The following is a 13,229-nucleotide window of genomic DNA, read 5'->3' on the forward strand; positions in this document are numbered from 1 at the left end:
CCTCTGCCTCCCGAGTGCTGGGATTAAAGGCATGCACCACCACTGCCAGGCTGTACTAATATTTTTTTAGCTTCCAGTAACTCAGCATTTGTGGCTTGACAGTCTTGCTTGAGCTATGTTGCTGTGCTGAAGCATGCTGAGTAGCAGTGCCAAGTGAGGAGAGTACCACATTCAGCCTGTCTGTCACCCGCTCCATGACCACAGTGTTAAGGCTCTGCCAACTGGTGTGCAAAGGAATGAGCGTCTCGAAATTTCAGTAACTCTTTATTGATAAGACATTAAAATTGAATCTCATATGATTTTACATGCTACAAGGTGTTTTTTAAACAGTTTAATAAAGTAAAAAAAATTTAGTCTGTGGACCATATAAAAATAGGTGGCAGGCAGATTCAGCTAAGGGCCTTAATTTGCCAACCACTGCCATAATCTCATGGAATCTACATTCTTAAGGAAAAAAATGAGAATAAACCATAAAACAAAAATGTGACTATATTAAAAGCAGATTATTTTGTGCTAAACAGGAGGGAACTGGCAAAGTGAACCTGAATAATGAGAAGATGGGTATGAGTAAAGTAACACACAGAGAATTCTACAAAGACAGGATACCTGGATCAAGTGTGAAGGCCCAAGTTCAGTGACTCAGAGGCACCAAGAGTGTGGCAAGAGCACAGTGAGGAAGTGCAGTGAGGGGAACATTTCGGAACCAGACACAGCGGTCCATCATGACGAGAAGGCATTGCTAATTAGATGACCACAGGAGGAGCTCTACCACATGCACCCTAGCGTGAGACATGCTCTCCTGGCCCTCGCTGCCTTACATGACTGCACAAGAAGATAAAGGAGGAGGAAATGGTTTTTATTTAGCCAGATAGTTCTAGAAAAACACAGTATCTTCTGTATAATTCAGTATGTAAATAAGAACAGATACAATCAACCACACAATAGCTTCATTCAATTCTCCTCCTTCATGTTAAGATAATTTACTTATATTTTCTCATCACACAAATATATCATTCACTGGATAACAAAGGGTCATTTATAACAATTTTATGCAAAAGTCTAGTTTTCATATAAAATTTACAATATTAAGCAATCTATTTCCACCATTTTCTTTTTATACTCAGACTAATATGTATGTGACAAGCTTGTCTTTGCTTTTTATTTTGTACTGGAAGGAAATTATTTTAAGTTTGTATTTGTGAAAACATTTTTATCCAGCAATCAAATGCTAGACTTTCCTTTTAAGTGGCTATGCACTCAGACTAAACTAGTTAAACTAGTTACCCTTGTTCAGCAATTGGTTAATTTCAGAGATTTCTTCTTTTGGAATTGAGGCCACTCATTGATAGATGTAGCAGACACTGTTCTGGACTGTTCACAAGCACAGCACAAGAAATGCTCATATTTGAACACAGATGCATACATATATAAATATATACTGCATCTATAGCATTATCTAAAGTCCTTCATAACTGTGAGATATCGTTCAGTTAGTTTCTTGTTTTCATTTATTTTCTCCAGTATTGCTTCTAGTAAATATGAGGCAAAAGGAAGCTGTAAGAGAAAAAACAAACAAAAATTATTAAACTCTGTATTTTCTTCAATTCAAAAACATATACAAGGTCTGATGAGATGACTCAGAAGATAAGGGCCCTTTCCATGAAGCCTGAGCTTCATTCCCAGAATCCACATGGTGGAAGGAGAAACCTGACTACCGAGGTTATCATCTGACCTACACAGACACACAGATGCACAGACATATACATATACACACTCAGGCACACAAGCACACCATATGGTCTGCATGTTTACACGCAAATACACAAATATGAAAAAAGTAATGCAAACTGAATGAAACGGACAAAACCACACACTAAATATCATTAAGGCATTAGATTTTAGCTGTCTGTAACTTTGAAGTTATAATAGTACCCTACTGGATCACTTTTCAAGAGATCTTCCTGGTTAGTGTGGGTAATTTTGGCGTTTCTAATAAAAATGATAAAAGAGCAGAAATAAAATGAAAAAAGATAAACGTCTTATTGACCAATTCATGGTTTACTGACCATGTTAATGATATAATCTGCAATACAAGCAGCTAAGCCATTCATCTTCAATCAGCTGATCAATAGCAGGTTACAGTCATCTCTGGGGCACACAGGCCCACAGTAGTGGTACTATATGTTCATCAGTCATAAAAGAATGAGAGAGAACTATCAATACACTTGTCTGTATGAGAGCCCAATATCTCAAGAGTTGCAGGATAAAATTTCAGAGAGAAAAAAATGGTGAAAGTATACCCATTGATTAAGTTGTTAAAGTTTGTTTGGTATATCAAAGTGTAATACACATGTTTCAGAAACTGCTGAGTTTATGAAATGTGAACACATTTTAAAATTTCATAATTGATAAAACTTTGCTGGTAGTTTTATTGTTCCTGATGCTTCCTTGGTTTGCTGGTAGAATGCGAACATGCCCACACATGGGTTGTAAGTAAGTCTGGACTGCCACCTCAAATACCCTCTGAAGTTTTACTTATTTCTTTTGATCTTATTTCCTCTCTTTGGTTTCATATAAGAAGTCTGTCATAATTAGGAAATTCATTAAATATTTCCTGGATTTGTCCTTTTGATTGATCAGGAAAATATTATTTTGTTTGTTTCCCTAAAACTGTTAGAATGCTTATAGTATTCATATCTCTTTCCTAGAGGGAAGTCATGTCAGGTTTTTGCTGTGTTAGGACAAGCCCTGTCAGGACTGAGCAAAGACAGCCAGTCGCTGTCCTCTGTATGGTTCAGCCAAAGGATTTGATCAAGTCGATCAAAATGGTTGTTTCCTGAATTTGAATTGGTAAGAAGAGAAAACATGGGCAGAGATCTTTCCGTATCTTCCTAGTCGATCTGAGTGTATGCCTGCATTCCCCAAACTCAAGACCTTCGCATGCACATCTCTTTCACCTGAAATTCACCAGGGAGGAAAGTGCCAAGCAGGGTATTTCTTTAAAGATACAACCGAACATAAGAAATGTATGCTGACATGAAAGAGTCATCCAGGAGGGAAAACATCATCATAAACATATATGCACAGCATACACATTTCAGGGCTAGAAATGTGGGGAGAGAGCATTAGATATTAGGAGAAGGGCGTATTTGCCTCTTTTCTTGAGGACAATAACAACAAATTCTTGCTTTGGCAAACAGCATATTTGAGAAGAAGAAAGGAGTTGCACTTGATAAAACTGCTAGTTTTACTAATTTGATAATTAAGTCATCAGGGCATTAATGTTAGCTTTTAAAGAATGCATAATAAAAAAAGACTCGTTTTTGTCTAGCAAGCACTAGGCCCCAAATGACAAGACCCTGGGGTAACTATTATTTAACTATGTGAATAAATACACAATTCTATCTGAAAGCAAAATAGATACGATGGAACAACCTCCCATCTTTTATCGGCAGAAATGAATGCTTAAAAAGTTTATTCCCTAATATTTTCTAGAAAAATGAATCTCTGATCAAGCAAGTCTGAGTAACGTCAAACTTTAAAACAGTTCCATTATCTCAGGACACATGACTAGGGTGCTTCTTGGCACTGTGCTTCTCTGAGAGTAAAGCTGTCTGTTTTCAAGGCAGCCTTTGGTTCTTCATGGTCTATTTCATGGTCTCATGTTCAGTTTCTGCTCTAGGGGCTCATGTGAAAAGCATGCTGGCTTTGTGATTACCTAGCTAACAACACTCTATTTCTCACATGTTACTCCTCTAAACTCAGTATTCCTTCTGACTGACATTTATAAGCTTGTCGTTTATGATTGTGTTGATAGACGTAGTTCCAAATGGTCATAGAAAAATATACATTTTTGTTCTTTGAGAATTTCATACATGTATATAATGTGTTTTGGTTAAAGACAGCCTGTATTTCCTCTCTTCTAATTTTTCCCCTGTCTCTCACATCTCTTTCCCTCCTAACTCAAAGGACTCTGTGTTTGAACCACTGAGTTCACTTGGTGCTCCCTGTGTGTGCATGGGTCGTAGGGCCCTCTGCTAAATCGTGAGCAGTCTCTCAGGGACCAGACTGCTGGAGAAAACTGACCCTCTCCTGCAGCAGCTATCAGCTGCCAATAGCTCTTTGGGTATTGATGAGATGCTGGGAGACACTCCTCCATCCATGCTGGGATTTTGTAGGATTTATTTTATAGATCTTCTGAATACAGTTACAGTTGCTGTGAATTCATGTGTACAAAGGTCTTTTCATGAAAAATAAGAAAAGAAAATTAAAAAAATATTTAAGGAAGGCACCTCCTTGGTTGATGAGAGCACTTGCTGCACAAGCGTGACATCCTGATTCAGATTCGTGGTGCCTCGGGAAAGCCGGGCATGAGGCATGCACCTGGCATGTGGGGTGGACACCAGAGGTCGCCTCCACACAGAAAGCTCCAGGTTCAGTGAGACCCTGTGTCAGGAACACAAGCTGGGAAGTGAGAGAGCAGGACACCCTGTGTCCTTTTCTGGCCTCTAAAAATTTGTGTAAGGGTGTGGGCACTTGCACATACACATTTGAAAAGTATCTGTAACATATACACAAAATAATATAATGTTCAATCTTAATTAAAGAATTTTTAACAGAAAATTTATGTGATTTTTATAAAAATAATCTTAATAAATTTAAAGATCGATTAAGGAAAGTCAGAATTATAAAAAATTTATAAATGGTTATGAACTATTTAATAAACATATACACTGCTTTCAAATGAGTACATTCCAAAGTGAACTAGTAAGTTCTAGCTCCTTTCACTTGTGACAAATAGCTCCTGCCGTTGAGTCTTATGAGTCTTTCCATGCACCAGGAGCTTCAGTTTTAGAAATAGCACTCCTTCCTAAGTTTATACTATCTATTCATTTAGTAAGATTTTAAGTAAGTTATACAAATATGATTCTGCTTAAGTTAGAATTAATTCACAAAAATTCCTAAGAGATTAAGAATGAGATTTCTCAGTCAGCCATTTTGGTTAATTGAGTCTCATCACTTATACCATATACGGATTATCATCAAAATGCAAATATCACAAATTAATGTTAATCTAAAGTTAGATGTACTATAACAATCTTTAGTGATGCATAAAAGCTCTCCAAAATCTTCTTAGTTTCATTTTAAAGGATGTAATCATGTCTTTCTCTGTGTGGGTACATGCATATGAGTGCAGGCACCAGCAGAATTTAGAATGGAGCACTGAGTGCCCTGGAGCTGGAGTTGCGGGTGGCTACGAACTGCCTGACATGGGTGCTGCAACTTATACTTGGGTCCTCTGCAAGAACACATGTATTCATAGCTGCTGAGCTGTCCAATAGCCCTCTCCTCAAAAATACTATGAGAATTACATGTACATCATCAGTTCCTGGCACACAGCTCTATATTAGTAAATTAGGACTGAAATGGTACTTAAAATATGGCCTATCTTTAAAAGTCCCATGGCTTGCCTAATCACTTTAAGTACATGTAGAGTTCTGGGGTTACAGGCTTATACCACCACTAATACATTTTTAAGTGTAAAATATGTTTAAGGAGCAGGCAATCTGCACCTTCTGCTACCTGCGTGTTGAATTATCTCAGGTTGAGAAAAAAAAACAGGCTAGCTAAAAGATAGACCAGTTATATTTTTCTTCATTATAAAGGGCAAACTCACTAAACAGGAATGAGAAGTCCAAGCTCAGCTGTGTACCAAAGGAACCAAAGGAACTACAGAGAGAGCCCCTGGGCCTCAAGGCGGTTTTTCTCCAGGTACCAGAAAGCCATGCCCACCTCTTAAAGATAATTGGCTGACAAAGATTCCCCATCACTTGAGAGTCTACATCAAGAGAAAACTTGTTTCTTCTGGAAGTTTGCAGTTAAAGAAGCAGTTTCTGCATGCATTCTGAAGGCTGCTAAGCCTCTCCAAGAGCTCGGACACAGAAAGCACCACTGTCCTTTTCATGACAGGATTCTAGGGTTGGGGTTAAGTAGCAACTGGAATGGCTAACATACACATTTCATCAAACACACAGAAAAACAGCACACCTAACAATTACACTGTCTTGCTTTGATGATGGCTTGCGGTAGACCACAACATTCAGGGGGCTTGTATGATCTATTTCTCCTATATAAAAAGGAGAAGTGAAACTCCTAACTATACGCGCAGAATGTGGAAATGTGGAGCTGGAAGATTTGATGCTGAGTGAGATTTCTTGATATAAATGTTTATCAGGGATGTCTGAACAACTAAACTTTTCCTTGATCTTTTTTAAAGAAGGTCTTCAGCGGCTTGGTTGCCACTGTTGTAGAATGAGATTTGTTACCGAAGCGATTTCTTGAAATCGGAAGGGCTTTTAACCTCCCCTTTGCTCTTTGGAATTGGTTTGCCACTGTCAGAATCCTAAAATTATTCACACTCAGAAATTGGGGTTAGTGTTCCTGTATAAGGTGAGATTTAAAATGCAGATGTTTGAGAACTATCTTAAGAAAACACTGAAGCCTAAAACCCATGACTCCAAGATATCAGTAGTGACTAGAGTTTCAGCTAATAACTAAAAACTGAAATCTGGTATATTAAAATAAGAATAACCTTTAAATCTCAGGGATAAAGCTAACAGTGTAATCATTTTATTCTTGTGATTTGTTTGAAGATGATTCTTCTAAAGATATTACTGTTATTAATATCTAACTTGACTTTAAAAATAAAAATATAAAATTTTTATATTATAGCTTCTAGTCAAGAACTGGATACAGTAAGATTCAAGACATTCTAAGGAAGGCCAATGACATTTGCACCCAAACTAAGGGTGCACAATTTGGTTTAATGCTATGTGTCCGCTTAATCACACAGCAATATTGACTCATGCACAGACCTACATATCCAAATGGACAGGTCTAACTGGTTACCTCAAAATTAAAGAGTGAACATGTTAGAATAATTAGGAATGCTATGAGAAGGAAGAAGTCATCTACAGCTATATTTGGCACTTGATTTTGAACTCCATGTCCTAAAGGTCACTTGGATATATCCTGCTTGTCCTCAGAGATGCATCTCTTGCAGCATTGCTGAAAGCTGACAGAGAAGGCTGCATCTGATGCCCTCCGATTCTGGTAGAATCTATAATTTATCAGCACTTAAAACTTAAAAATGGCTCTAGAAACCATAGATAAAAACTAAAAATTGTTAAGACTTTACAAATGCTTTAGTTTTTTCTTTTGCCTCTAGGAATACTTAGATAACATTTAAAGCAACTTGGCAAAGTATCCTATTTATGAAGTCCCTAGAAGATGGTGACCTTTAGTAAGATACTTCAGGATTTAGGAAAGGAATTATTAGCAAATTCTTTATGGCCTGGGTAAGTCATATACCATGGAAAAGAAACATGTGCACATTTAGGTAGGCCGAGCAGCATCCTCGGCCTGTGATAAGGCTCTTCATAGGGTTCCTGTGGGAGATAATTTATGCACTAAGCTTATACCTATCATTAGAATCTCCATGGGAGGCAATGGTCTTAGCTAACCCATGTCTATAAAGCCACTTTTAAAAACCAAAATAATGACATGTATACTCATAGGCCAAAGGCACCCCTTTATCTTCAAGATAATTCCTTGGACAATGATACTATCCCAGAGACAACCTCCTTTCCTAAAACTTCTTGACCTCACTTTGGACCTGTGCTACCTTTAGTGAACACTGAGGGCCCCCACATTCCCTCTATATCCCACCTCCCACACACACTGCAAGAATTTCAACTATGGAAACCTGTTTTGCTGGCAAAGGCAACATACAGTAGAACAAACAATATATTTACTACCAGTAGTAAATTCTTTTTAACATGATTCCTTTATCCAAAGTCAAGCACTATATATTAGAAACATGTGTATTTATACATTTACAGTTAAGAGTTATCTAATTGGCTCAGGAACTGCAACACAGTACCACAGACTGAGAGGCTTAAACAAGCATTTCAATCTCACAGTTCAAGAGGTTAGCAAAAACTAAAACAAAGACTCGGCTGCATCCAATAATGCAGGGGGCACTGCTGACTTGTAGGCTGTGGTCTTCTCTGTGTTCCTGTGTGGTACAGAGAAGAAATAGCAAGCTCCTTAATCTCACAGGCTCTAATTCTATTCTTTAATGACCTGCCCTCACGACCTCATCACCTCCCCAGTTGTCACCTCTAAAAAACAACACAGAGTTTTAGAACTCATACCCTGATGAATACTTTTTTCTAAAAGTTAAGCTGCTTCTTTACCTGAATTAACTTTCAAATTCACAAATTCTCAACACTAGTATTCATACCTAGGCCTTTTGAGTTCACAAATAATGTTTAATATCTAGGTAAGGAGAAGGCTCCTACTTCTAACAAAAGATTGTAAGCTTCTGAAGGCTTATCTCTGTTGGTTGAAGATTAATGTGTGTGTGTGTGTGTGTGTGTGTGTGTGAGAGAGAGAGAGAGAGAGAGAGAGAGAGAGAGAGAGAGAGAGAGAGAGGGAGAGGGATAGAGATAGAGAGATATTTATCTATATATCCATCAACAGACAAACAGACATTGGGATAGTTTTCACTTCGGTCTGTATGAGCATGGACATACAAGTACCTTCTCAGGAGGCTGCTTTCAGCTCTGTCAGCAGTGTGCTGAGAAGCAGGATTTCTGGCAACATAAACCTTTTTTTTTTTTTTTTTTTTGGTTTTTCGAGACAGGGTTTCTCTGACATAAACCTTTTGAGGAGTGGTCAAAGTGCTTTACCTTCCCATCAGTGATGCGCATGGGCTCTGTTTTCACAGAGACCTTGGTATTTTCTTGTTTTAGATTAAACTCAGGACCTCCCATGGTGAGCAATGCTGTAGCACCACATAGGCACCCTGTAAACATTTCCAAATCAGGAAAATACGAAGGACAATCTACTAGTATTTGCATAAGACTTACTTTTAGAACACCAGCCATAAACTGTTTTAATATAACACAAAACAAGCTTTTGAGTAGATAAAACTACACAAAGGTGACAAATAATTGTCACAAAGCCCGTAGTATAATTTAGAATTTAATAGTTTTAAAGAACTGCTTTAACATTAGCAGAAAATGTCTTTTTTCTCAAAAAAAAAAATGGCTTCAAGTTGTTACTTGAAAAAACCTGAAGCAGGGTGAGTGGAGATTTCTATCTTGCTTTCTCCTCAGGTTGTAAGAAATGTCTATGGTGACCACGTGGTTGTGTATGTGTGAGAGCAGGCACGTGTGTAGCATGTGAGCATGGACACATGTCACAAATACCATGCAGGCAGCAGCACCCGGAGGTGATGGCTTCAGAGCTCCGTGAGGGACTTAACTTTCACATTGATCATCCCTCCAGCTACAAAGGCCAGGGCCGTTTGTCACACTCGCAGGCAGTCAACAGAAGTGAAGAAGGACACCCGAGAAAACAAGCCCCTTAAACTTCAGCATTTGGAAGATCTGAGGCAGTTAAAAGGAACAGAAACATCTGAAGCCAAAGGAAAATTTAAGGATGAGAATACAGCCTCGTTCTCAGACACGGAAAGGGAGACGGGGTTAATACAGGGCCAATACAAGTATCTGGGCTTTCAATCTTTCCGTGTTCACATAAGAATGTGAAATGTTTTCTTAAACTGAGGCCAGACCGACAAAAGACTGGGATGAATTAAGGATTACTAAAAATTCTATGGCTTCAGTCTCTATTTAGTATCTCCTCCCTAACACGCTGGCTCTCTTGACCACTGAAGTTCTTCAGCACACTTCAACTTTCTCATTGTGTCGGGCGCTGGGATATTCCATCTTTGATTTGGGACTGGTCATGCGCTCCATGCTTGCAGTGCTCTAACTCTGGGCAATGTGGGCAGCTCTCCTGTTTCCGCGGCTGCCGTCACCTCTCCCATGTCCAAAATCCTGCACGCTGCCGCCCTCTATCTTTGTAAGGCACACTCTTGCTCAAATGCCAGAATCACCTATTCTCTACTTTCAGCTCTAGTTCTTTTTAATTTTATGTGGATTGGTGTAATAGTGTCAGATCCCTTGGAAATGGAGTTACAGACAGTTGTGAGCTGCCATGTGGGTGCTGGGAATTGAACCTGAGCCCTCTGGAAGAGCAGAGGACCACTGAGACATCTCTCCAGCCCCTCAGCTCTATTCTCATCTACTCCTTAAATTACATAAAAACAAATTTTGGGGTTCCCCTCATCTACACTTCTGTGTCTCCCTCATAAATTGCAAATTTAAAATCATATTAATATAAAAGAAAGCACAAGTAAACATATTAAGATAAAATTACCCATACCACAGAAAAATGGAAACAGATCTTAGGAAGGCATTTTTCCGAGTGATTTTTACTGCAAACTGCAGAAAATATCAAATACATAAAACTACTAATTACATTATAACTACTTGAAATAGCAAGGCTGTGTCCTTGCCCTGTGCAGTTAAATAAACCCACCTATACATGGGTGGTGACTAAGGACAGTAATAAATACTGTATCATCCCCTTCACCATGCTGCATGTCAGAATCTGCTGTTCATTTGTGGTGAGGGTATCATCATATAAAATGTCATTATGAAAGCAGTCAGAGTCACGGGGCTGATGAATCTCAATATTCAGGATTCTACCAAACAATACAGAACAACACAGAAGGAGGGCAGGCAAGGTATGTCCTTCATCTTTATATTTTAAATGTTTTAATGCTGCTATGTCAGAATCAAGTCAGGTAATTTTGTAGGAAATATGTTCACTTTCTCCAGAGCCCAAAGGTTGTGTAAATGCATGCACAGGAAAAGAAAAAGCAAACATATTTACAGTTTTGCCCATACAACTCTGTGAGCATCTCAGACTCTGAAAACCTGGTGGGCAAAGGAAACATTTCTGAAAACGCCGTACAATGATAATTGCCAGGATAGAGAGAGAAGAAAAGAGATGTTTTCTATTTTATAGATTTTTCTCTTGGGCATAATTATAAAGTGACATCCAAGTGCAACCATTGAAATGCCTATTTTTCTTCCCACAAAATCCAAAGACATCAGCAAAACCACCTATGTCAGTAATAAAAATAAGAAAGTCTTTGACTTTTTAAATGTTATCATACTGTCACAACAGAATAAAATTAGCTTGAGAAACGGTCTAAAGACAGATGATGCAGTTCATTATGTACAGCAGCAACAGCAGTGCTTCTCGGTGTTCATAAAGACTGCTCCATTAAATTTACCTCCAGTCAATAATTAGGAGTCCACAAATAAACCTGTGCAATTAAATCAATACTACCAGGCAATTATATTCCAGAGTCCAGGCTCAGTGGCACAAAAAGGCACTATATCAAACTGCAGTATTAAGTAGCCTGATGCCATTTCAACAGGGAATTTTTAATACTAACTGGACAGAATAAGCATATATCCAGATAATGCAGAATATGTATGTGCACTTTTACATGTGTAAGACACACTCATACACAGGATACACAAATGCACATACACACACACACACAAACAACTACTACTTCTAAACTAGGTCTGGAATCAGTATAGCTTTAGCAAGATTAAACATATTGATTCATTATTTTATGGACATAATTGATGATAAAATTCTAATTAAGGGAACTACAAGGTCCTAGTTACAAGATGAACACTTAGAAAATCATTACAAGATTATTTCTGCCATTTTTAAGCTTAAAAAATACTTTATACCAACTGTCATTGAACTGCTTCATGTGCCAGGCACTGGGCTGAGCCTGTGCAAACAGCATGATTAAGAAAAGAGCAGAAATGAGCTCCCTAGACTGAAGAGATGTCCCGTCAGTTAAGCGCATGCACTGCTCCTGCAGAAGGCCTAAATTTGTTTCCCAGCACACAATCTGGCGGCTTACAACTTCCTGTAAATTCAGCTCCAGAGGTATCTGATATCCCTGGTCTCCTCAGTGCACTCATGTGCACCCCACACACACACATACACATGATTCAAAATAAAGGTCCTTCTTTAGTAAAAAAAGTGACCCCTCTTCTCAAAAATCAAATTGTCATTGTAAAAGACCTTGTCACACACCTGTGCATCTGTACTTCAACAACTTGAACCAAAACATCACCAATCATATTTCATTACTGAAGCAATTGCAGATAATGTTTCAGAACTATATAAAGTTAACACTAACAATATCAGTGCCCTGAGTGTTATTTCTCTATTGTCCTTTGTTTCTTGTCTTGGTGCTGGGGGTTGCACTTGAGTGGGTATAATGCTAATCATGGAGACAGAACCACTGGGGGTTACATCTCCAACCCTTTCATTGCTTTATTCTTGACTTCACTAAAAACACGGTAAATGCTACCTGGCAACACTCATCTAAAATAAGAATACTTTTATCAACTTCTGTTTTTAATCTTCGCAGAAACAGGCACAGTGTCTTTCAAACATCACTGATGGATAGGGTTTCCTCTTGCCATCTTGACAATTATGTTTAAGCTTTTATTTATTTCATCTTGGTTTTCAAATAAACAATTAGGGTGGGGGGAAAAGGGCTACAATGAAAAAGTTTTAGAATGCATTACAAGCTGTCAGTGATGTCAAAACAAAAGCTGGCTATGACTAGAAAAGCAGGGCTCTCACCTGCCAATAACCTGCCCTTGATCACTTACAAGAGGGGCACATCCCAGCAGACTATGTGTGTATTAAAAAAATACTTGAAAGGGGAGAAAAAGTATATCACACTGGTCACAGCAGCAGCCTCAATAGACCCCTCAGGGACTCCAGCTCGTCTTGGCCTTGTCATCCTCTATGCAGCTTTCCACTCGGCCCGGAAAATGTCGATAGGAAAATGTTTGAGGGGCCTCTGGTGGAAATTTTTTCATTCTTTCTGCATTGACAGGATGCCAAATCAATATTTACTTCCCACTAACAAGCTGCTCGAGGTCTCAGTAGAAAATATTGTAGAGAGTGCGGGAAGACACAGTAATAAACAGCTGTCTGGCTGTGAGGAAAACATGAATTGACTGGAAACAGGTCCACAGTAAAAGGTCACCGAAACCCATGAACTCCTCAGGTGTCCGTATCAACTTCCAACTTTAAAGACACTAATAAAGAATCTCTGTTCCTAAGAGGGCTGGGAGAATGGATCCTTTTCACTCTAGCAAGCAGAGAGGTTGACTCAATAATTTAATTAATGCACTTGCTGAGGCCCATGTTGGCTCTTCCTCAAGGCACTTGCTTCATTTGTTAAGTCCAAAAGTACAAATAGG

At 38.6% G+C, this 13,229-nt stretch overlaps 1 protein-coding gene across 2 annotated transcripts in view; it reads right to left on the reverse strand.

Moving 5' to 3' along the window:
• Positions 1 to 253: 253 nt before the first annotated feature.
• Cntln (centlein) overlaps positions 254 to 13,229 on the reverse strand; it is a 257,955-nt gene continuing 244,979 nt past the window's right edge. For both annotated transcript variants that reach the window (XM_041651057.1, XM_041651056.1), the window contains exon 26: positions 254 to 1,554. In XM_041651057.1, the coding sequence (XP_041506991.1) occupies positions 1,453 to 1,554 (102 nt within the window). In that variant the 3' untranslated portion in view covers positions 254 to 1,452. The remainder of the gene's footprint in view (positions 1,555 to 13,229) is intronic.

Source organism: Microtus oregoni, unplaced genomic scaffold, assembly GCF_018167655.1.
Source record: "Microtus oregoni isolate MIOR12 unplaced genomic scaffold, Mior012 000005F_ref0000423, whole genome shotgun sequence".
In the NCBI taxonomy this organism is placed as follows: domain Eukaryota; kingdom Metazoa; phylum Chordata; class Mammalia; order Rodentia; family Cricetidae; genus Microtus; species Microtus oregoni.